Source organism: Anomalospiza imberbis, chromosome 7, assembly GCF_031753505.1.
Source record: "Anomalospiza imberbis isolate Cuckoo-Finch-1a 21T00152 chromosome 7, ASM3175350v1, whole genome shotgun sequence".
Lineage (NCBI taxonomy): Eukaryota > Metazoa > Chordata > Aves > Passeriformes > Viduidae > Anomalospiza > Anomalospiza imberbis.
In genome coordinates this window covers 21669890-21695481 of record NC_089687.1, presented here as the reverse complement: position 1 = coordinate 21695481, position 25592 = coordinate 21669890, and the positions used below count along the sequence as shown (strand labels likewise).

General features: G+C 37.7%; 1 protein-coding gene across 1 annotated transcript in view; it reads left to right on the top strand.

Annotated features, from left to right (window-relative positions):
• Positions 1 to 25592, top strand: part of CHN1 (chimerin 1) — a 93182-nt gene that overhangs the window by 14215 nt on the left and 53375 nt on the right. Inside the window, exons 3-6 of the mRNA XM_068195927.1 lie at positions 7471 to 7509; positions 10731 to 10790; positions 16523 to 16550; positions 17433 to 17546. Coding sequence (XP_068052028.1) covers positions 7471 to 7509; positions 10731 to 10790; positions 16523 to 16550; positions 17433 to 17546 — 241 coding nt within the window. The remainder of the gene's footprint in view (positions 1 to 7470; positions 7510 to 10730; positions 10791 to 16522; positions 16551 to 17432; positions 17547 to 25592) is intronic.

Sequence of the window (25592 nt, the reverse complement as noted above, 5' to 3'; positions counted from 1 at the left end):
ACCTGGTCTAATCACTTAGAGGATGAGTTCATTCCACTGCAGCAGTACTTGTGATAAGCAAAAAATTACTTCTTAAAATTTCCCATCATTTATAAAGAGGCAATAATAGTAGACCTGCTCATAAAAGGCATTGAACTCTGGCTGTTTTCAGTGGGTCTCTCATTCAACCCCATTAGAAGCATTCCCACAGAATTTATTGTTGCCAGATCAGACATTTGTAGAAACAGGATGGCACTGTGATCCATTTTTTCTTTCCCCCTCAAGACTGATGTAATTATCAGAGCCTGCCCTTCTTTAGGCCCCTTCACTTTTGCTGAGTGTGCTTTTTTGTCTCCCCCTTGGTCACAGCAGAGAAATGCCATTAGCCCTTGTAGCTTTCTGGGGCATTGTTCACACTGACTTTCTCTTAATCATTTTTTCTCCAGTAATAATAAGAAAACTAATTGTACTTTTTTGGAGTAGTAAAAGCAAAAGGATGAGAGGATGAAAGAGCAAATAAAAATAAGTTTTTAATATTAAAAATTCCTGGGGCACAGGGTGTGTGATGTAGTGCCGTCTTGCAACTGGAGGAATGCTTTCATTTTTGGTGTCTGTTTTCAGTGATTTGCATCTTTCCCTTAGATTGTATTTTACTCTTGTTCTCCTCCCAGATGGGAATGCCTCTGAAAAAGAGAAGAAAATACACTGAACTGTTTTCTTGCTTAGATAACTCAAACATCATTTAGTTTTAAAAGTCTAAAGCTGACCATGTGCATTTGAATTTATGGGCATTGAAAAGTGTAGCTACCTGTGCCAAAGGGAAATGTAAATGAGTAAAACTTTGTATAAGAAGACTTGTCACTGGTGACTGTCACCTCTACCCACAAGCTTGGGCACATCCCTGTGGGTGGATGGCTTCAGTGGTGGAGTGCCTTTCTTGTGTGCCAGCTCTCCCAGGGCTGGCCTGGCAGCGCTTGAGCCGGCTGCCTGTGACCTCTGCCTGCAAATTGCCATCCCCTAGCAGGAGACAAGCCATGTAAGCTGGCAAAGAAAAAAAAAAAAAGCTCCTTTTTGGACTTAGAGGCAGTTTGTCTCTCTGGTCAGACTGGGATTTAGTTGGCATTTAGCAGCTGCCTCACTCCAGCTCCCCACTGTGGTCGAGGCATGTCAGCAGCGTGATGGGCTCAGAGCAGGAGATGCTCTGGTGGGAGGGTTAGATGTCTGCACACCACTGAGGTGCCTGCTGAGCTCTAACACCTGCTAGCATGTCAAACTGGATGTCTGTCTGATGTCTTTTCCCTGCCTGGAGAATGTGGAGAAAATAGATGGTGGTTTATTTGGAGACTTTTGTACTGAAGCTCCTTACAGCATTGGTGTCTTAGGTAGAACCTTGGTAAGTCTAAAAGTTGTCAAAGCATTTTTCTTTTTCTTAATTCAAAGGAAATTGTGTGCCAAAGATAACATTAAAGAAGCATCAAAGACTCAATAACATTCTAGAAGTATCAGTCATCATTGCTGAGTGACATACAGAAATGTGGTGCTTATTGCCTGGGGTGTTCTCAGCCCTGTGGGGACCTTCCCATAAACAAATGAAATTCTTCGATGCCCAAGTGGTGAAACCCTTAGCGGTTTCCACATGGCCCCAGGCCATATGTGCCATCAGGTTCTTGTCATTAATGTTTTTGTTTTAAGTCACTAATGGAGCAACATTACATTTGGGTTAACATTGTTTATTCAGTGACTTCTAAATCAAACTTTTTTTTTGTAAAATAACAGTACAAGAGGTTTTGTTTAAGAGAAAAGGAATATCCCAAAAAGTTGCATGTCATATCTTTAAAAATGTGCTGGCAGCCTGTGCAAGATATTTTGTTCAGAAATAGTTTGTTGCCCCTTTGCTTTGGAAAGATGAAGGCAGGACAAGATTGAGCCAGAGGATCATTTCCCTTTTTCTATTCATGTGAAGGACTTAAATGCTGAAAAAGTATTTGTTTCTAAGAAAACATTTCTTGTCAGGTAAGAAAGCCTGACCCCAGCTTTCTGTCTTATTTATTGACACTGACTGAAGTGCAGTTCTCTGCAGCCTTTGGCAGCAGTGTGGCACCCTGAAGCCAGGGTGGGGTGGGTTGGTTTCCACAGGACTTCATGTAAGGGGTACCAGCCCTGCATGTGACACTTGCTCTTTGCATCAAGGTCCTTCTTCTGCCCACCAGCCCATGAAAGATGGTCATCCATCTTACTGCTCCTGGTAGCAGAGGGGTGCAAAGAGGCTTGGTGCAAAGAAAATGCCATCCCAAGATGTTGTCTAGGAGCAATGAAGGATGTTTGGTGTGTGTCCCTTACTTCTTCACTACACCCGCTCTAGACGGGGATGGTTTGGTGTTTTCTGCACCCTAATCCCTGCTGCCCCTCTCCAGAAGCTGCCTGGCATCATCTTCCCCTCCTGCTGCCAGCTGCACAGGGACTTCTGCAAAATGCTTCCAGTGCTGCTGCAGCCAAGGATCAGCTTCTCATATTTACCCTGAAACCATGGAGTTGTAGCCCATCTGTTTTAGTGCTGCTGCCTAGGGCAGTGGCTGTATTCATCCTTCAATTAACTCAGTGCAGTTTGAGTTTTATTTTGGTTGGAGTGTGTAAAAGCCCTCACTGCTAGGGCCTGCTTGGCTGCTGCTGAAAATATTTTGTGATTGCTTGAGCTTAGTTTCTGAAATGCTGTTGGCACTTGTACTTTGAAAAACAGAGATGAAATGACATTTTCTGTTAAACTGTGCTGTTTTTTGTGGCTTGAGAATCACCAGCAAATAAATTATGGCTTTGTTTCTCTAAGTCAAGTGATTTTTTTATGTGCATCAATTGGGCATAGAGAAGGTGCTAATAAGGAAGATCTGGGGGCTGGAGACGAATTTTCTAGAAGTTGCTTTTCAGGCACAAAAAGGAGTCTGTTCTATGGGTCAGCAAATGGCCACATCCACTGGGCTGGTTGTGAATCTCTCCAGGAGTTAATTTTTGATACATGCTGCTGTCGAACAAAGCAAGATTAGCATCTTACAACACATGCTTTCTGGTTAGTGCCTAGCTGGAGCTTACAGAAGAATGTTTATACTGTGTTACATCTTTTCATATTTGTGATTTACACCATTCTTTGGTCCTAGACCAGTTCAGAACATGAAATCAGACATTTTTTTTTTCTCCTGATCATGTTGGTATTTGGTCCACATGGCTGAGAACTGGCCTTTTTCACAAAGTTCCCCACCTGAGGCCTCACCTGTATTCAATAGAGATATTATCAAATAAATCCAAAGGTTGGGGTAAGAGCTGCTGTCTCAGCAGATAGATGTTTGTTTCCTCCCAGACGACATTAATCTCTGATGCTAGAGACCAAGGTGCAGGTACTGACATCCAGTAAAAGAAAACTAAAACTGAATTATTTACAGTAAATCTCTCTGTACATCCTACATTGCTTTATGGGGTTAACCTGCAGAGTTAAGCTGTTGCTGCTCCTTTACCCTTGAACTGGCTGATCTCTGGTGGGGAGAGAAACAGCCATTTCAAGCAGAGGTAAACATTTTTATTCTTTCTTTAAAAGGAATACACAAAGACAAGCACTCTAAACAGTTTGAGGCAATAGTAACAGTTTTCATATCTGCAGTTAAAATGTACACTCTGAAAGTACTGCAGTTATCCAAATTTATACAGTGGATAAAATAGGAGTAAGAATGAAGCAAAATAATGTAGGGAAATGCTGCATTGTAATGTCACAATTAGTCACATTTGTGTTTATGGAAAATCTGAGATGTTCTCCTAGTGTTTATGTCTCTATATGAACTTTCTAAATGGCTGTATGGTTGTCTATTGGCAGAAGCCCATTTCTCTGGAAGTGAGTATTTCTGATGGTCAGTCTACCTGCCTGTTGTGCTGCTCTGGGCTTTCTGTTTTCTCTGCATTTAAGCAAATTGCAAAGAGCCTTGGAGTAGAGATGAGATGAGACAAGATGGCTTCAGAATGAGATGCTGAGCAGATAGAGTGGGATGGGTAGGTGAGTCCTAACAGGATAACACGTGGAAGCAAACCAAAGTACTGCTAAAGGATGAGGGGAGAGGTCTTGCGTGGAGGTGGAGATTGCTAAGGCTGGGGGGAGGCAAAGTCCTGGAAAAGAGGAGTGTGCTGTGAGTGAAGAGGATGATGGCAAGCAAGTGCTGAGTATCCAGAATTTCTCTTATGATTAGAATATAAGGAAACCAAAGGTAGATCTTCAGGAAACTTTGCACTTCTGAATGAAACAAAATGAGAAAGGATGAGCCACTTAGATCATCCTCAGGATTCTACATATATTAACTGATGGCATTAAATATTGCTTGTACAAACTGCCAAAGTAAGAACAAACGCTATATCTGAGTTGCTCGGAGTAAAGTTGGTGTAACAACACTTGTCAGAAGCTTTATAGAAAGTTGAAGAAAAGTGTTTACTGTCTTACATGGTAAATTTGGCTTTTGGGAAATCTATGTGGTTTTTAAGTACATATCATCTGCACTGTGTTTGTAGCCCAGTTAATTCTAAGGGAAAGTATCTATCAGCTTGAAAGTGGTCTCAGTTTGAAATTGCAATTTATGTACATGGACAGTGTCCCTGATCTAAAATGCCCTTGCTGATGAGAGTGCCTTCATACTGGTAGAAATCTGACCAGTGCTGGTAGGATTGCTTCTGGATAGAGCTGATGGTATCAGCTTATGTATTTATGTTTTCCCTAATGCTCTAGGCCTTTGGAGAAGAGTAGTTTTAAGTTGAATTGCATCTCGCTTAGGGCAGAAAATACAGTTAAGATAGAACCTGATGCACAGCTTGTATAAAATTATTTTATCCTGGAAACATTTAGCAGAGCTGAGTTACTGTGAAAAAAATCTGAGAACTGACAGTGTAGTTTATTGCGTTAATTAGAAAGCGCTGCAGCATTAGTGAGAAAATGTATTTTGAGTCCGCATTTTCTGTGGGTTTTTTATCATGCCTGTAAGTGCTTTTCAGATGCTTAATTGGAGATGCTGTACGTGGAAGACTGTACTATCTGAAAATCAAACCCTTTTCCTAAGAATGAATTTCTAAACACTTTTGATGTATTAAATGGGACCACATCAATTAACCTTTAAAAACAGGTAACTAATAGACAGGGCTGGTGCTTATTCTATTTCATCTTTGTGTAGTAGAATAGTTTTAGTAATAGAAACATTCTTGCTCAGAAACAAACACTACGAACCCTCTGCTTCACTGTTGCACTGTGCTTATGTTTGCTGCTACACTTTTTAAAAAAATCACATTGGAAATCACCTTTTGTGTTTTCATTACCTCGTGTGGGATGGCCAGAGGGTATGCTCACACTGTAAAGGCAATAAAGCTCACCGACAGATTTTTTTCTAACAAAACCCTTCTGCACAGCTGCATAACATAAATAATTCCTTCCCATTTCTGAATGTTAGCTATTTCTTGTATGAAAGTAACTGCTGTTCTTGTCTGACTTTAACAAGGTTTGAGGTTTTTCATTTGGCACAAATATTGTCACTTTTTAGTTTTATAACCACAGTGCCCTTAGCTGTAACAATTGCATGGCTTGAGTGTGAGCAAGTATAGGTTAGACTGCCAGATGTTTGTATTTTCCAAACAGTCAGCTCATATTTTAAAAATACAGCGTGTGTTGTCCTTTACTTAAGTTATTTATTTGTGAATTCAACTAGTGCATATATTGTAAAGACCCAGAGTATATCAAAAGTAAATTCAGGTGGTGGGGTAAGAGTTGTCTTCTGGGACTAAAGCCATTATTTTTACTTGAAAAATTTGCCCCTTTTCCATGTGACATTGCATTGCTAAAGGATCATGTTACAGTGCTTCTGGAATGAATCTACTTGCACTGCCTTAATTAAAGGTATCAAAGCAGGAATGAATAACCCTGGCTGCATCTGTTGCTGCTGATTTGCTTTTACTACCACAGTGAAGCACGAGCTGCTTAAGGTCTCTCTGCAGATTCAAAGTGTTCTTGCTGTTCTGCAGGATGTGGTAGAGCATCTGCAGGACCTTCCAAAGATCAAACCCCATCATAATCCGGGGGATGGCAGTTTAACTGAGTGCTGCCTTAATAATAAAGTTATAATGCATTGTATTTATAAAACCCACTGCCACCAAGGTGGTCTGCAAGGTCTGCACCCTCTTCATGTACAGAGCTAAAATATGGGTTGAAAAATGGAACAAAATTACAGTGCAGTCAGGGCAGGGAGTGTTCTTGGAGGGTCTGGCAAAGCCTGTGCCAGTTAAACTGGAAAATATCTCCTTCCACTGAGCTGTAGTTTAGAGATATTTGACATGTCTATGTGTGAGAGGTGGACTACAGCAAGTATCTGAAGAAGACAGATTGCTTACTCAAAGGGGAGGCAAAGCAAAATCTCAGCTTCAGGCTCAGTTTTGCAGGCCTTAAGGACTCTGAAGTGGAGATCCCACTCAGGCCAAAATTCAAGCAACAGGTTCCCAGATTGCTTGATCTTTATGTAACCTTATAATAAAACCTAGAGATTCCTATTGTGTTGGGTGCAGCAGGTAGCTCCAGTGAGCAGATGGTTGCAAACAGAGCTCAGGCACCAACGCTGCAGTCAGGAGTGGCTTCAGACAGCAAGGCTGGCTGTGTGGGTGACTCAGCTTGTGACCCTGTGGTAGTGAGGACAGAATAATTCTCACCAGCTCCAAGGCAGATAAGCATCTTGCTGAAAACCTTGGTGACTTGTGGCATCAGAACTGAAGCTGATCAGAGCAGTGGATCAGAGTTGAAGTTTGCAGCATAGCCCTGAGCTCAAAATGTCAGATCAGCTGTAAAACAAGACATAAGGGTGACAGAACTTAGAAGACATTGGGATTTTATTTTTTAAAAATTGTATTTGAGAATTAAAATTTTGGAGTAGAAATACGTTGTTACTTTTAATACATATTCACTACTTCCAAAAAGTGCTTGTACTCAGTATGAAAAAAACTCCCTTCTTTTTTCCAAAGTATTTCGCTGTCCTTGCATACTCTGATTTTATTTTAAGAGTTGTTAGTTGCCATCCAGAAGAGGAAAAAGCTAATGGCAGGAATAAGTTGCATGGAAACTCATTTATTGGAATATAAATTGAGATTTAAAAAATCTTTCTGATGTAGTTGAAAATGGAACTTATAGATATATACATAGTAAAATAATATCCATCCTTCCTCCTCACAGTATGCTGGCTTCTGATCTGCACATTTGCTATTTTTTGGATTTGTTTCTATAGTTTCTTTTCCTAGCTGGATAAAGAAAATACCTTTTCACAATTTTAGTTTAAGTAAAAAGGGGGAAATTATAACAAGTTGTTCTATGATAGTAAAAAGTAAGTTTAGAACCTAGGTGCAACATTATCTTAATAATTCTGCAAGGGCTTCTGCATTTTTTTCTGTGTTAAAATGTTTCCTATGCAACATTAAGATTTTTTTGTTTTCTTTCAGATACTGATGAATACAGACCACCTGTTTGGAAATCTTACTGTAAGTATCTCAGCATTTTGGGGTCTTTTTCCAAGTTAGAACTGAAAAAGTTTCAGTTGGATGCTTTAAAAGACTCAATTCTCTTTTCATCAGAATGTGAGTTGAAGAAGCATCAAAGGGGTTCACTTCAGTTTAGAGATAGGTACAATGAGGTAGGTTCACTACCCCAAGGACAAGTGAACATAGATTATTTAGAGGAGTAGATGCTGTACCCCTTATTAACGTGCATTGTCCCACTCCTGCTGGGTCTTGCTTGCAGTGGTTTGTCTGCCTAGACCAGGGCTTACATAAACTCCATTCATGCCTTAAACTTGGTATCCTTGCAAACTCCTAGGGCTCCTGTAATCTAGTGCCTTGCATCACTAGAGCTGAGCTTGAGCTGGTTAAGAAAACTCAAAATAAATTGTTTTCTTCAGGAATTTGCTGATGTAGTAAAACGAGAGCATTTGTTTGGCCCGGTGTGACAAATCACAAGCAGGTTTTTGGAAGCCCTGACTAGAAGGGCCTGGTTTCCTACCAGCCTGCCTGTGCTCTGCAGTTCTTGGTGTGTGTGTGCCTGTACCCAAGGGCAGCTGGCCTTGCAGGCTGCCTTAGTCATGTGTGCAGGGCAGCAGTCCAGGTGCCTTGCCCTGAGATCAGAGTGCCACTCTGTCGGGAACTTCACAACTTGCTGGTTTTGTTTCAAAAAAACCAAGCCCAAACCAAACCCACAAAAAAGCAAACAGCCATTTTTAAATGCAAAAGAATTCCATGTAAAGGAATGACCTCTTATTTGACTGTGCAAATGGTAGTTTAGGGACATGGAAGACAACATGAGAAAAATGTAAAAGAGCATAACAGCTTCCCACAGTGGCTCACCTATAAATTCTAATTATTTGTAGATAAAAAAGCCAAGATGTGAGACATTTTGAGACTTGAGGAACCACAGCAAGAAAGAAGAGTCTTTTGTGAAAAGCAGATTTTGTAAACAGAATGTTTATGTGTATAGCACACTTAACAGTTTAAGGATGTTTGTATATATGCAGCTTGGTGTCTTCAGGCTGGATAAAGGGATTTGCTCAAGCAACATTTCACATTGTGAAAATGTTTGCTCTCTAAAGGTTAAGGAGATTTAGCACTTGAGAAAATGTAGTTACTTTAAAGTTTTCCATCCTGCTGTGGGAGACTTTTTAATCAGAGATGTGGAATTAAAGGCTAGGTGAGAACCATGGTTAGAAAGAGAGCAAGTGTAAGAGAGCAGATTTGATTATTTTATTCAGCTCTGTACCTTCTGTGAACTCAGGGAGTACTGCTTCGATTTATTCCACACAATAATCTATAAGAAGGAGGTTGAACCTCTCTAATACCAGATCTTGACAGAAGCTGAAGGCCTGGGCATGTGCAAATGTGTTTGCACCCACTCTCCAGCATGGTTTGCTTGTATGGTTTGTGTGCACCCGCTCTCCTGCAACATTGGGGTTTGCCTGCCGTGGTGAACCTTCCCATGGTTCACAAGTAAGCTCTGAATCCTGAGGTTTCATTAGATCGCTGTCTCATGACAGACAAAGAGGAATGTCTTGTTTGACTTCCCTGGCAATAATTACAGCAAGGAAAAACTAGTATTGAACAGTTTGAATTGCATACGTCAGAGGAGGAGGGATAGGAATCCTGTTTTGCAACTAAGCTAGTCAGCCTGCTGTGCTTCTTACTGGAAGAGGAGAAAGGTATTGCCATTGGTGAAAAAGAATTTCCTTTCAGAAAATCTTTTCAGCCTGGCTTGAAGTAAGGTGGGAAATAGTCCTCAGTTTTCAGCCAGTTTCTGTGGAGCATGCTGATTGTGGGTCTCCTCTTTTGTGAAATTCAGAAAAATCTTAACTTGTTCTTTCATTTTGTTTTTTTTCCTTTGAACTTGGCTCCGCAGTTCTCAGAATTAGATATGGACAAGATCCAGTGTCATCAAACACAGCTTTTTCAATAGAAGCTAGGGAATCTATGTGCTGGCAATAGAAATCATCATGCTATGCCTAAAATGATAATTGCACTTTTATATACCAGTGTGCTGTTCTTCATCACTTGCAAAAATCATTTTTGTATTACCCAGCATGCAAATGACTGATTTTAGTAGCAACAGGAAAAAACATAAAATTTTTTATTTGGAGCAAGGGGAATGTTTTTTTCCAGTTTATCTTATGATTCAGTGATCATTGGGCATCTTGCCATTTTCTCCATTCACATGTAGGTTGACACATAAATACAGCATTTGCCAGTGGAAAAGATTTGGGATCAAATGAGAATTGTAATGAAGTCAAATTGTATTGGTTAAATTAATGATTGGTCTTATTATCTGAAGAAGGTGATGGCACAATGTAGACCTTGGTATTTCTACTAATGATTGAAACATAATTTAATTTTAAAATATTACAATTCCAAATGTCCATTTTGCCATTTCTAGTGTACTATTGAAATACTAACTTACTGTTGACAGCCTCATTTTGAAGGTGACTTGCCAAACCAGATTCAGTTGGCATCGAAGTTGAAAGTCATTCCTTTGGTATTATACAAAGTCTGCATATACTAGTAGCATTAAATTTACATCTGGTTGCAAATATCTGTTCTGACTTTATGAAGCTTATTTTAAAAATAGAGAAAAAGGAGGAGGGAAGATAGAAATGTAAGTATTTGTCATCATTTGGGCCTTAGCTATTTTACTCTGCTACTCAACTCGTTATGTCTTTAGATCTGCAAAGGCTATCTTTCTCTTTCTTCAGAAAGGTCCTCACTAAGCAGTGGGAAAGGCAGAGTGTTTGATAGTGCACAGTTCTGAATGATTCTTGTAAAGTCTTCATGTATTGCAGGTGACTGGGTGTGTGCCCAGCATAGTAGGATTGGGCTCCATCTGCTTACTGAAGACAGTCTGACAGCAGCCTGATTTGACATATAATGAACTTTAGTTTGTGTTTATTATGATTCTTTTTCTGATCTGTTTGTTGGAACTTGTCTGATCTCACCTAGTTATTCCATATTACTTAATGAATTCATTGTAAAGAAAAATCAATATCCTGTTTTGGCTTGCAACATTCTGTTTTTCTGACCACTTGTTAGTAAATTTTTATATCCTTCATATCCTTGTGTTAAACTTTGCAGAACGTCTCCTTTATTTAAACTGCAATGCTTAATGTTAAAATGCCTAACTTACACAATGATTCTCTGTTAATTAGAATTTAACTTCTCCCTCCTTCCAGTGTATCAGTTGCAACAGGAAGCTCCCCATCCTAGAAGAATAACCTGCACTCGTGAGGTAGGTATCACAATGTTCAGTTTTATGCAGTCCAGTAATTCCATGCCTGTACTTAACTATGTCCAGCCCAAAGAGTGGTTCCTTGGGACACTTTGTGCTGTGATTAGAGTGAGTAGCCTTGGGACACTGGTACTCGGAAATCCATTTGTTCTAAAAATGGAATTTAAAGCATTTTGATGTGTATTATCATTTACTGAGAATCATTTACTACTTTTTGATTCTTAGATATATGGAAACATACATTTTCTCCTCATTTTCTCATGAGGATCTCATTTGTGAATGTTTTAATTCCCACAGAATTAAAACTTTCATTTTTCTGTATATATTTTGATTTCTTTAAAATAAAAAAACAAAATAAAAACAACAAAGAAATTTTAAAAACCCAAACCAACCCATAATTGAAAGTACCAGCACCGTTAAGGAAATCATGCGATGCTTAACATGACAATTGTAATTATTTTGTAATTATTTGACTGCACAAAGTATATGTACTCTGTAGTCAGGGAGAAGTTGTAAACTGATGAAGGAGTCTGGGATATTCAGTAAGATATGTTAGCATTATATCCCAGGCTAGTTTGGCTGCAGAGAAGGGCTTGGAGGTCTTTTGTCCTAGGTGGTAAGAACTCACAAGCAAATTTCATATTAAGTTCTTTTTCATAGTGTTTCTTAGAACACTATTAGCTAATCTAGTCAAATTAACAGAGACATAAATGTGTGTTCAGTATTTTAAAATCAAAAATTTTTACTGCCTCTGGTGTGATGGAAATTGTTCAGCTATTGATCAGATACAGATTGTCCTCTTTTTAGAATAGAACAAGAAACTTGCCAGCCAAATATAAAAGCATCTGTGTAGGTCTTCAAATATGAATCACACTGATTACTACAACTTTCTCATCCTCATTTTCACTGAATTTAAATTCTGTTGATTGGAAAATTTTACTAGCTCTAATAGAGATAGTTAATTAAAAATTGAACTGGTTTACAAAGGAGATTTTGCTATGGATGAGTGGTGGCCTCTAGCCTGTTACAGTCAATGGGGGACTTGCAAGAGCATCACAAACAATGGAAACACTGCTAAGTTCTGTCATCAGTGGAGAATGAAATGCAACGCATTCATGTCTGTAATGTCTTATTTCTATGAATTTATTCCAAAACAAGATTATGTCATATGAAAAACTTTAAGTGTAAAACTATCCCTGTGTCAGAGTGAACAAAAAATGGAGACATTCTGTGTTTTAAAATAGCTTCTTGAACTCTGCAGAGTAAACCTGTGTCTGCACCATGAACACTGTTGAAGAAACTGAGAAATAAAAGCTGTAGATTTAGAAACTAGTGAGAATAGAAGTAAATAACACAAAACTATGAAAGAATCAGTCAGGTAATTATCTGCAGAAAAGAGCATATTAAATAAACATTTTATCATTGAGGCATTAGTTTATAATTTTTTTTAATTTGTGGAAGCCTATTTTTAACTAATAAAGGTAAAATTTAAGAAGTACATTATCAGTGTGCATTTTCCGACTTCTGCATTAATTCTTTATAATGCAGATAACAGTTTTTCATTATAAGTGTTATAATGAAACACTTATACTTACAATTTATGCAGCTGAGCTGATTTGAAGTGAAAATATATTCAGCAAGCAGTAACTTGTTAACCTTTCTCTGTGGTCTCAGTTTCTCCTGCTTGTGTTGAGCTTTGTGATCTGTTCTTTCTCGGCTGGGTTTCTATTAGCAGCCACACACGAGTCAGTGGGGAGCAGAATCTTTTCCTAAGTGGTTGAATTATTCAGCTGTATAAACAAATTCATAAATATTAGGAAGAGAATTTTGGTCCTGAGAACATCAAAGAGGTCAGTGGGAATGAACAATATGTAATTTGGCGAGGTATTAACACATAAATTGCTCTTCTTGACTTATTGTAATCCACTTGTTGACAAAAGCAGGAGTGATGATTAGGGGAAAAAACACTTGTTAAAGAATAATTGGAAATCACACCATAAAAAAAACCCAACCCTTTATTTCATGTGCAAAGGCACACATTGTACAAGTGCTGATCCTGAGAGGTGTATTCAACAGAATGACCTACTTAACTTGAAATGCTTCTCAAATACAAAGAATTCAAGTTTCTGCTCTGCTGCACCAGTTTCATATCAGAGCAACACACAGATCAGTGGAGAGATGCTGAAGTAAAAAGAACATTGCATTAATTTGAGATTTTTTATTGTGAAGGTGCAGCAGAGCCAAGTCTTTTAATACTCCATGAGGTTCAAGTTGATAATTCCATAACATTCTGAGGTTATTTGACTTCTGTATGAAGCTTGCCTGCAAATTATAATGTTGTTTGTCCAATTAATACTGTATTTCCTCAATGAAATTAATATTTTTGTGCATATAATCTTATATACACATGTACATGCATAGGCATATTTAGGGCAGCCTTGACTTGTATATAAAAGCATTCAATGAACAATTTTAAATAACTATATTAAAAATACATAGTATGGAGATAATTAAAATCACTGGCTTTTTCTGTCCTTTTTGGAGGCTTTATCCTAATTCAGTGCTAATAGTTAATAAACCTGTTAAACAGCATCTCTGTGTAGTATTGTGAAAATGGTCAAGAAAGACAGAATATGGGCATATATAATGCACATCCTTATTAGAGCTGTTTGTAAAGGTGGCTTTATCTGCATGATATTTGACCGAGATGACTTTCCAAATTTCATTGTAGCTAAGCTCTTCTCCAAAGGAATGTCTACTATAGGGTGCTTGCCACGTCTGCCTGATTTGTCTGTTCATAAATTTGGTTTCATTGCCTTCACCCCTCAGTTTGAAAAAATGACAAATCAAGCAATGGTGGATATCTTGTTGATCTTTGTGTTTCTTGAAGGTATCATAGAGAGACCGTAATTTTTTCCCGTGGCCTCTGCATTAGTGTTATACAAATAAACTCATTGAAAACATCTCATGCTTTCTTCCCCCCATTTCTTTCCAATTTAGAAGCAATTTTTAAAACCTTGCAAACAAACAGGAACAGGAAATTTTTCCCATAAGTAAAAATCCTGAGAAGTCAAAAGGCAGTGCTCAGCTGATCTTTGCTGGATACAAAGAAAGAGAAGCAGCTATGGCTGCTCTTACTCATACTCAGCAGTGCTTTAGTCCAAAAATATTGCCAAATCAGAAAACAATTCTGCAGAGGATAATTACACTCTATTTTCAGCTATCAGCTTTAGCTAATAAGACCAATTGCTTGCTATCATCTTATTTTAAAATGTATTTCCTTACTTGGATGGGTTTAGTTCTGTTTCGGATGTTTAGGTTTTGTCTCATTAACTTATGGATGACAAACTGTGAAAGTTAGACTATTGAAGCTTCTGAACTAAACTGTTTTGCCTTTCAGTGCTCAGGTGCAAAGGGAGGATATGTGGATGCCTGCAATTGTCATTTGTAGAATTAATTTTGTAGAATACCATCTGCCAGGAACTCTTTGAAGTCCAAGGAAACACAAAAGACCCAGAAAGCTGCACGTTGCTTCTGGTTCCAGTGCAGTTAAGGATAAGAACACTGTGTCTTAGTTGCAGAGAGTGCAGTTGGTGTAACACCTGTCAGAAGCTTTACAGAAAGCCTGAGAACAGTGTTTACTGTCTTACATGGTAAATTTAGCTTACAAAGAGTCTGTGTGGTTTTCTCAGTGCACACAAACTGCACTGTGTGTGTAGCCCAGTCATTCTGAGTGAATTAGAAGGCCCCTGCTGAGTTCTGATGGAATTTTCTTAAAGTCTTAATGTATGTCAATATAGATGTCAAACCCCTCTAATATTATCGTAAATGTAAAAAGTGATGAAAAAAACCCCAAAACACAAATAAACAGGCAATAAAACTCAGTGAATTGAGGTTCCAGCTGCACTGAGTCTTATGCAAGCAAAAAGTGTTGCACATCAAAATTGATACTGAAGTTATTGCAAGCTGGTAAGACTGATCAGTAGAGACAGTGTTAACAGAAGTGGTTATTTTTCCTTTTTAACTCATCATCCACTAAAATGAACTGCAAGCCTAGCTACAAATGCCTGGAAGTCCTGTGGATTTTTTTTCAGATGCTTTGTTCCGGTCATCTGCCTGTTCACATTTTCAAGTGTTTGCACAGAGTATATTATAGATTTTCTTAGGACTTGCAAGTACTCTGAAGATGCCCTGTCAAGTTAACTAATCCATTTCTGAAAAGGAATGCTTTTGCTTACATAAATTTTCCAGTTCTGTCTTATAAATTCACTGACATAAAGATTAAATCTCACTAGACAGACAACAAAATCTTATTCATGACAGGATTCTTCTTTTAACAACTGCCCTAAACTAGTTTCTTGGCTTAAGGGTTTTAGTTAAGAATTGTTGCAAGTTTCTATGACAACAACAATGAAATGCTTTCATTTTTTCCTCTGTTTATGTTGCTATCTTCTTATTGAAGAAATAGCCTACATTTAACAAAAAGTATCTAAGACCATTCTTCTTTTTTGAAATAATCCTGTCTTTTCAGGCCCTTTGAAAACAGCTATCACACCAGGCAACTCTTGTTTGCTGTTATAAAGGAAAAGGAAATATTTTAGAACATGATAAATCTTTCCAGTGATGGAATGTTTTTTCCAAAGTGATGAATCATTACAATAGCCTTTTATTTGCTGGGAATGGTGAAAAATTGTTATTAGACTCTACATCTGGATGTGTGTTGGTTTTTGTTGTTTTGGATATCTGAAATCTTGATACTCCACTGAAAAACCTGGAGAGAAGTGCTAATATTAATAGGCTTTTTGTTGAAAGGATGGAAAAAAGAAACTAATGTGGCATTCTGTGTTTCAGCAGAGGTGGATTGTTTTATACTTCTGTAGTTCAAGTTGTATGACTGTTGACTTTTACTCCCCAGAGTTCCCCCTTTAAATTTAGCAAGAAAGGGTAACCTGGTGGTTTAGATTATTAGCTGATTTCTGTGGGATATGCTGTTCCTCACTTGGCTCTAAACTTCCTGGACAAATGAAGATGCATTACTTCATCTAAAATAATTATCAGGCAACTTGTACCCTGACACCCCTGCATATTGTGTGCATTTACACCATTAGGTCTCTGGAGCACAGATGAGGTGGAGTTACACTACATAACACATGCGCGCCTGCTTTTGAAGTCTTTTAGGTGATACTGCAGATCACACAGTTTAGTGAAGTCAAGAAGTACAAGACTTAAGCACTTGATGATTTACTCAACCATTTGCCCTCACTCTCAGGGGCTGTATAGTAGTGGCTTTATTTCAGCAGGGGCACCAACAGCTCTGTGAAGGAAGGTAGCCTGTAAATTTGAGAGGTTTATAGATGTTTCACTGTATTAGTGCACTCAACTATATGGTGCACTTACATGCATGAAATGCAAACTCATTTCCTCTATCTGGCACTTTGTAAAAGCAATATTTAATGCCATCAGTTTGTATATGCAGAGTCCTGAGGATGACATGATCCAAGTGGCTCATCCTTTCTCACTCCATTTTAAGTCATTCACATGTGCAATGTTTTCTGAAGTTCTTCCTTTGGTTTCCCTATGTTCTAATCACAGGAGAAATTCTCTTCTAGATTATTTTTGCCTGCACTTTCACATTATATCCATTTCTGGTTTTAATACTATATTGTAAACAGTCCACTTACTGTATAGCTTCTCATGTTAATAAACATCACAATTTCTGTTGTTTCTTCTAGGTAGAGAACAGACCCAAATATTATGGAAGAGAGTAAGTAACAAACATCTCTGAAAGTGGTTTATCCTGACATATTGGTTAATAATAGTTACAGAAAAGGTGTCAAGTGTTTCATCTGTGCTCTGTTTCTTCTGAATGTTTCACAGCAGTGTGTCTCACCATCAGATCATTATTACAGTGCCATCACTTTTGTCTGCCTGAAATTACAGCTGCAATTTCAGATGGATATGGATACAACTGAGTGCTACTTTAAGTGAGAAAAACATACATACATTTCTGTACTTTCAAGGGATTGTCTTTTTCTATCTCCCTCTCTATCTCCCGTTGGCTTTGCAAAATGTGTTTCTGTTTAGGAAGAAAAGATATTTGGATCCCAAATGCAATATATGATCAGTCTATATGTGTCTTCTGTTTTAGGCTGCTAATGCAAAGGTGGTTAGATTTAGTGTGGAGGAACAAAGAAGATCTTATGTTTATTTTGGTAAAAGATGTGTAGTGTTGCTGGGTTATTACATCAGCAATTACTGAGATTATAGCAACTTGCTAAAATCTCAGGGATTGCATAAAATATCCTTGAATGCTTCAATATGTTTGATTGCATGCCACTAGCACAAAACATGTGAAGCCAGCAGGAGAAAACAGATTTATTTCTACATATTAAATTGATAGATGCAGATTTAAAAGCAATATACTTGTTTCATAGATATTCTTTCCTAGAAGCCTTTCTAAACCATTTGAAGTAACTTCAAATACAGGCAGAAATGGAAATTAATTCAAACTGTAGATTCCTGCAAATCAGTCATTTTTATGTTTGTTTCTTTTTTAATTACTATTGTTGGTGCTTTTTAAATGAAGACCAAAAGGTGATTTAAAAGAGAAGAGGCATGTGTTTCAAAAAAAATTTTTGTTCCTTAGATTCCATGGGATGATCTCAAGAGAGGAAGCTGACCAATTATTAAGTGTTGCAGAGGGAAGCTATCTCATTCGTGAAAGCCAAAGGCAACCTGGAACCTACACTTTGGCATTAAGGTCAGTAATTAATATTTCATTTTTAAATTTATAAAATATTCAAATGGTTTTACTGTGTTGCTGACCTCAGATCATAAAATTCTTAGTAATTGTTTAAATTTCTTTTTCATCGTTATACTTTTTTACCCTAGTTACAGATTTGGTATCTTTAACCTTGCATTACCTTTTTTGAAGTGCTAGCATTCCTTATTGTTTGCACCATCAGGATAACAGCAATTGGGGTTTTGCTGGTGAGGCTTCATTTTGCCCTTCTCTCTCTATGATACAGATGTTAACCCATGCAGATGTTGGGACAGCAGGTGATCAAGAAATAAAAGGCACCTTATGAGTTCCCTGACTAGTCTGCCATGTACTGCCCAGGTAGCTGTTGCTGAAGAACACTTAGTCCTCCCTAGTCTCTCTGTGGGGTGGCAATAAATCAGGAGGCCTTTTTTGTCTGAAAACCTGTTAGCTAACGCTGTTGGCAGGTCTACTTCTGCATTCTGCAAAGTTCTGGCAAATGGGTCAACTATAAATAAAAAACTCAAAAAGTAATTGTAAGTTTTAAATAGCTTAATTACCTTTAAGATACAGGAGGTTATTTTGGCCTGTGCAATACTCCTGAGTACTCAGATGGGAGATGGTGATTATTAGCAATGCTGTAAATCTAAGTGGGACAGAAAAACATTGAAGATGCAGTTACTGGAAGTTTTATATAGGTAAAATAAGATTATGATTAAAATAATAATGACTTGAAATAATAGGTTGTGATGAATTAGTTTTTCAGGGGGGAAAAGTATATTTTCATAGGATATTTGTTTCTGTAGTAATAAGATTTCAAAGAGAAACATTATTGACAGTTACACTGACTTTCACTTACAGTGTAAATTTGGTATTTCTTATTAAAATAATACTCAATTTCATAATCTTCTGCTCTTGCAATATTCTTTTAAAGCTACAAAGAAATCAGTTGTTTTAACACCTGGCTTGAAGGCAGAGTTCCCACCCCCTGCTTCCAGTGGTGCAGAAGACACAGGGCCTGTAGACTAAGATGAAGTTGTTGAGCATCTTGTAGGATGTATTGCTACAAGTTGTTTTTCAAATGCACCTCCAGTCCAGCAGGTCAAAATACAGTTTTCTCCCAGGTTTGATGGTATCTCTCACACTGGAAAACCCCTTTGAAAACAATGAAATCAGTTTTATACCAAATAGAGAAAAAAATGTGATCAGTTTGGGAAAAGGATTCAAATGATAGCAAAGTTGTTATCATTGATTTATTTTGATGAAATTCAGTGTTTGGGAAAACACAACAGAAACTGAAACTGCAGCATCTTGCAGCCATTTCATTATGTTTAAGTGGTAAGTGACTTGTGTATCAAGGGCAGTGAGTCTAGGTGGCTGTTTTCCTTCCCACAGCAGGTAATGCTCTGTTGTCTTGCTGTTGGTCTTCTAAGTATATAAATGAGGGTGTTAACTCTCATATCTTAGGTGGAACTCTGTGAACTGTGGTGCTCTGTCTTCCACACACTGGAATTTTACCACTAGGATTTATTTTTTTTTACTGCTAGGCAGTGTAGCAGGACTCTGCGTTTCCATTGACTGGAGAGAGAGTTTTGCTCAGTTTTCATTTTTCCTCTCCCTGGAATTATAAATGCAGAATATAACCATGAGCCAAAATGCCCACTGACTGTGTTTCTGACATTGTAGCCTCACTTAAAGACTAGGTCCTTTCTGCAGTCTCTCTGTGCATCCTGACTGTGAGAAGTTTGCTGTGATTGCCATGATGAGTTTATGTAGCTCTATCATTTTCTGAAAGCATCACTTGTGTTTGGGTCACAACACTGCCAGATGGCAAAGATAGCCCCATCTGCAGTTTAGATAGTCCCAGCAGGAATTTAAGAATGTAATTTCCATGGCCAAAACTAGAGCTTGTCAGTAGGATGGTATGTATGAGCAAAACTTTTCCAAGTTCAACAGAAAGCTTTGATTGAGTTCATGGTCTCTAATTACACCCTTTCTCTTCTGGTTGTATGAACAAATTTGGTATTTTCATACTAGGTTTAAGTGCCACTCTCTCTCTGAAGCAGTCATGTTAAGATCGCTTCAGTATTATTTTTTGCTTTTTCTTCTTTCTGGGTTCCGAGATGGTAGCTCTGGGTAGGAGCAGCTGATGTTGAGACTGAGACAGGTTTGTTTCCTGGCTTGTAGCTGCCGATGGCTCTGCTGGGGAGGCAGGCAAAAAGTGAGACAGACGGCCCAGCACGTCCAGCTCTAGCAGATGTCTTCTTCCTGTGCTTGTGTCAGCGTGCCTGGGAATCCTGAAAAACCCAGTGCATCCAGTCGTGAAGAGCAGTGTAGTGAAACAGGATCATGTTCCTTCCTGTGGCAAGGTATGATGTCTCTGTAATGGAATGTTTCCAGCCATCTTTTCTGAAATGGAGAAGAACAAGCTTTTTGTGATTTGTCCTGAGGACCCAAGCCAGACAGTTCCTCAAATCATCATGGAACGCTTTCAGTGTTACATTTGATTCCTCCAGCTGTTGTAGCTGATGTCCAAAATCTCAGTGTCCATACCAGCCAGGGCTGCACATCCTGTTCAAGATGAACTGCAGGCAGGTGTTTTAGTTCTTTGTTCTCTAAACTCTTCTAAATGAGTTTTTGGCCACTGTGAAGCATTAGGCTGTGGTGCTTTTATGGAACTAGCTTTAGTAGATCTAAAGATCTTGTTCCTGAGCTGCTATAGCTACAGACATAGCCTAGCACCACTTAAATGACCAAATATAGGACAGGAAAAATAATACTTTTTGCAAGATTAAGCAAAGCAGTCAGCTGTTCTTAGTGCAATACTGTGGAATAGTTGATTGAGTTCAAAGTGAAGATTTTGAATATTTTTTCTTTGTAAGGTAGGGAAAGTGACTATTACCCAAAAAAAAAACTTTTCAGTTTTTAAAGTTGCTGTTGAGTTACTGTAAAATCTGCTTTCCACTTATATAACAAGCTGCATTTTGATCGTCTTATGATGAGCTATTTTTGTCTACTTTCATCCATTATTGGGCAATTAATTTGCATCATGACTTTTCTAAAGGCAGACTACCTTTTAAATCTAAATTTGAAACAAAAGATGGGGTTTTTTCAGAAAATAATTTTTTCAGAATTTGTAACAGAGGTAGAAATATGTTCTTAAAGAAAAAGAAAATGATAATTTAAATGTTGTTTTAAGTATGAAAGTTTGACTAAATATTCAGAGCTGTCTTCAAATCAAATTGATGTTCAGAGCCTAAGAAGGCCTGTAAAATTGTGTCAGCTCAGATAAAGGAGAATGAAGCATAAACACAACTGGGAGCAGCAAATCAGCACCCTACTATATTTAATGCCTCTACTTAATCATGGATGCATTCACCAATCTTTACTAATTAATTAATCAATCAGAGAATGCCACTGAAAATGTTTTGCAATCTTGAGGTTTAAAAAAATTACTAACATGAGAAAACTATCGTAGATATATATCTGTGTGCATACATATCAGCAGGTCTCTGTTAGCATAAAAATATATAAAATACATTGTAATATTAATTCAATGTTCCAAGCAGATTAAAATAATGAAAATTCCTAATTCACTTCTGGAGCTATTAGATCTGCTTTTACATTTGTCAAAAATGTAGTACATTGCTTAATGTTAAAACCTATAGCAAATGACAGTAACAATGGGCATGGTTTGCAATGTAGCCTTCTGTGTGGGGAGCTTGTTTAATAATTAGGATGAGGATAAAGAGGAAATGGGTAGAGAGTGTGCTAGTGGTAGGCGTTGAAGTGTGATGGTACTGCATGTTCTTTTGAGCAGATAGCTACTGTAGCACATTTAATTGGTTACCATGGTTTCCCTTCCTGCAAATTCTATTGTTGTGATACTGAGGATGAATTGAAATAAGGTTCTGCAGTATGATTAAAAAAAAAATAATGTGAGCCATGATTATGAGTCATGTTTTCTTTATGTTTGGAGGTTTGGGCACATTGAAGATTATGTAGCACCAGGAAAGAATTCAGGTGAAATGAATGTTAAAAATTAGTAATCTTTATTTTAGTCAACCAATTACAAGTATTATGCAAATTCATACATACATTCTCAATCCCTAAATTATTACTTTTTTTTTACGAAACTAGCCACTAGCATTTTAAAAGGTGACCTAATTGGTATGCTATTAGAGCATAATGCTGCAAATTAACCTTTTAAGTTTCAGAGGATGACTGCTTTGGTAGCTGGATGCTGTTTATTTTCAGTGGGCTCTTCTGGGACACGTGTAGTGCTGTTCCAGAACACGTGTGGATTGCTGTGGGATTACTTACACATGTAGTATTCAACATCTGCAAAAGGCTTCTTGAATTCAGATATTAAAACTGTTGATCTGCATTCTCCTGAAAAGCCTTGTTGTACATGCTAGGACATGGGAGAGCAATTGGGGAAAGAAGAATTGTTTGAAACTCCTTTCTACATGATAATAGCTGAATTATGTTTTTCAATTATGAATGTATCAAAATCTGATCATAGTTTATCCTGCATCTACAGCTGATCTGTAAGTAGTCAGAAGGAGCCCAGCAAAGCAGTAGCTAACTGCATCTCTTCACTTTACCATGGTAACAGTATTCTGACATCATGCTAGTTGGTAGGAAAAAATTATAAAGACCATTTTAAAGACTATACTGTGCTTATCTTTCTGTGTATTCTTTTTACCTGATTTGCAAATGAAGTGATTGGCAGTAGTAAGGGTTGAATTCAGCTTCTAGAATCCTTTCTAAAATATTCATACAATATTCCTTGGTTGCTAGCTGAAAAAAAAAACCAGGGGAAAAGGTGGTAATAAATTCTGGAGCTTGCTTTTTTGCTTCAAGTAAAACAATTGGCCCTCTATTTAAAAGATCTTCTATGTAAAAAGTTTCTTTCCCTACATAAAATTTCAGACTAAATAATTGACTCTGTTAGTTTGTCAATAACATGTAAGGTTCAGCTATCAGTAAACACCTGAGGTGTCTGCTTGTCATCTGCCTTATGCAAGTGCACCTGGGGACTACTGAAATGGCTACCCTTAAGTATATAGAATAATAATAAATAGCTACTAACCTTAATGAGTAATTAACTGGCTACCTAGGTCCTCCCACAGACTAGAATGCTTTTTTCCTTATGGTTCATGTCTTCTTGCTGTGTTCCTGTTCTCCTTCCCTCCTCTTCCCATCTGTTGTTGTTGTCAGCTCTGTTTTCTTTTGGCTAGAGTGTCTAATTTATCTTTAGCAATTCAGTTTACTGCAGTCTTTCTCCTGCTGGTGTTAAGTTCAGCACTTCTCAGAGGAATACTCTCTGCTTCAGTGTGTTGTGAACTTTTTTTGAGAACTTGTCCAAGAGATGCCTGTGCTCAGTGTACAGAGCTCATGTTCATTTATGCTATGTCCTTCACCCTGGCTGCAGCTCCTGCTGCACCACAAAGCTCTGCTGTGATCTGATGAGCAGCAGAGGCACTGGGCTCGTGGTGAGCTACCGTGGTGGAGCTCAGAAGGTCTGGGCTCACTTCTTGGCTTCATATATGACTTGGCTTTAGGCCATGAAGTTCTGCAGGCCTTATTTCTCCATTAGAGAAGATGTTTTCTCTTCTCTATTGTCTCACATGCTTGTTCAGGACAAAAGTCTAGGATGTCTTAAAAATGGTGTAGACACGCTAAAAGTTGTACCCCATCTCTCAGACTACCCCCAGTCACAGCTCCTGGGCAGGAATCTGTGTTGGACTTTGCTGGTTTTATGCTGCATAATGTCTGCCTGGTTTAAAGCTTCTGGGTACTGTTGGAGTTGAAATAATAGTTGAAAAAATCAAATTGCAATGCAATCAATTGATAATCAAATTGTGTATGCAAGTACATTGTGCTCTCCTCTCCTGTCAAAGCATATATATCTTTTCTGTCTTCTGCAAGTTCTACTGGAATGCGTCTTTTTCCTACTGCTTTTAGAAAATGCCAGGTAGAAATCTATCTGCAAATTAGTCCTTTTGATTGGCCTCTTATTTTGTATATTTTTGGAATACGTATTTAGAAATGTTTGTATTTGGAGAAACGCCTTTATTCCTGTACTTCATCAGCTGTAGATACTGTGGGTGCTTTATAGACATGTTTTCAAGATAACACACAATAACCTTACATTGTTTTTTAATGTCATAATTGTTTTCATCAAAATATTTATTAATTATTCAAACACCAAAAGAACTGACACCAATAAGCATTATCTGGCTCTGGCCCAGTTTTCTGTTTCCTTCTCCCTCCTTTATAGTTGAGGAAGCTCAGCTGAGTTGAGTATGGTTCCTCCTGATTTGATAGGTGCTAGGAAGAGAATCAAGCTAATTTTTTTTCTTTTATATCTTGAGATAAATGAACTCTAACAGTTTCAGTAATAAATTGACATCTGCCCCGTTTATTGCTGCACTTGGAAAGAAGAAATTGTATTCTAGAAAAACAGAATATAGTAGTAAAAAAGCTATTAATCTTCATTGATGAGCTGTTAGTAGCCCCAAGAATTCTAACAATGCATGTTATGTATGCAGGAACCATTTCATTTTATGTTATTATGCTGGTTTATTGTTAAGGAAGGCAGCTTTGAGGAAAAACCATTTAGAGAGCAGGATGAGTATATTGGTGAATCTCACTGTTTGCAAAGTGATGAGTGAGTGCTAGAAGATTAGTACTACTGAGAAAACAAGTTAAGTGAATAGCAAATTCTGTAATACCTTTAAGTAAGTTAAGTAAACCTGCCTTGTAAGCTTTGAATTAGCAGTGGCTTAAGGCAAATCAGATTTGACAAAATCTCTGTGGAATAGAAATCTTACTGTAGTTTTTTTTTTTTTTTTAATCTAAGTGAATTTGGGTTTTCTTGAGACCCCGAACAACAACCTGCCATGTACCTTAGGAAAAAGCCCAAACAAACAGGAACAACAGCAAAAACAATGTTGCTCCACTTTGCTCTCCAAAAACCTTTTCTGAACTTGCAAAGCTATTTTGCAATAACAACATTTCTTTGGGTTTTCACGTGATGTCCTCCACTCTGGTTTCCTTGATATACTGAATTAAAATATCCATATTGTTTTAGAAGGATAAATTAAGAGCAAGTTGCTTTTAGTGTCTTTAGCAAGCCTTTCTAGAGAAAGTCTAGAGAAGCAAAAGAGAAATATGACAGTCATGAGTAACTTTTGAACTAAAAGAGGGTTGATTTGGAGTAGATACAAAAGAAATTTTTTTATGATGCGGGTGGTGAAACACTGAAAAAGGTTGCCCAGAGAAGTAGCAGATGTTCCATCCCTGGGAAAATTCATTGGACAGGGCTCTGAGCATCCTGGTCTAGGTTAAGATGTCACTGCTTCTTGCAGGGGGATTGGACTGGACACCTTTAAAGGTGCCTTTCCAACCATTCTTTGTCTCTGTGAACTTAAGCCCTTGTAGGAAAAGCTGATCTAAGTGAAACAAAAATGAACATGTTTAAGCATTATTCTGTGGCAATTTTTTCTCCATAGTACACAATTGCAGTGAAATTCCTGCTACATTTCTGCTGTTGTTCTACTTCAAAATATACCAGAAAAACAATGTCATATATGACCTAAAATTAAAATGTTTTACATAGAGTAAAATTTGCTTGCACATTTTCATAGGTCTCCAAATATTGCTCTCATGTAAAGAGAAGATACCAGGCTTTTAATACATTTCCGTGTGTAAGTAGAATTCAAATGTGTCTTAACCACTAACCACAGTGAGTCTATTTCCAGGAAGCATGGGACTTTCATCAGGTAGAAAAGGCAGTAAAACAGTGCCCAAAACATTGGTATTGAATCTGATTCAATCATCAAATCAATCCCAGAAATTCATATAAGGTTAAATGGAATAAGGCATACAAGCACAGTACTAAGAAGAGGTAATGCATCTGTTCAAAACAAACAGATTATTTTCAATTGCTTATCACTGATCAAGAACAGTAAAATTTACCTTAAGTATTAAATGGTCTTATTGCATATTGATAGCATACCATAGGACATGATCAGCTGA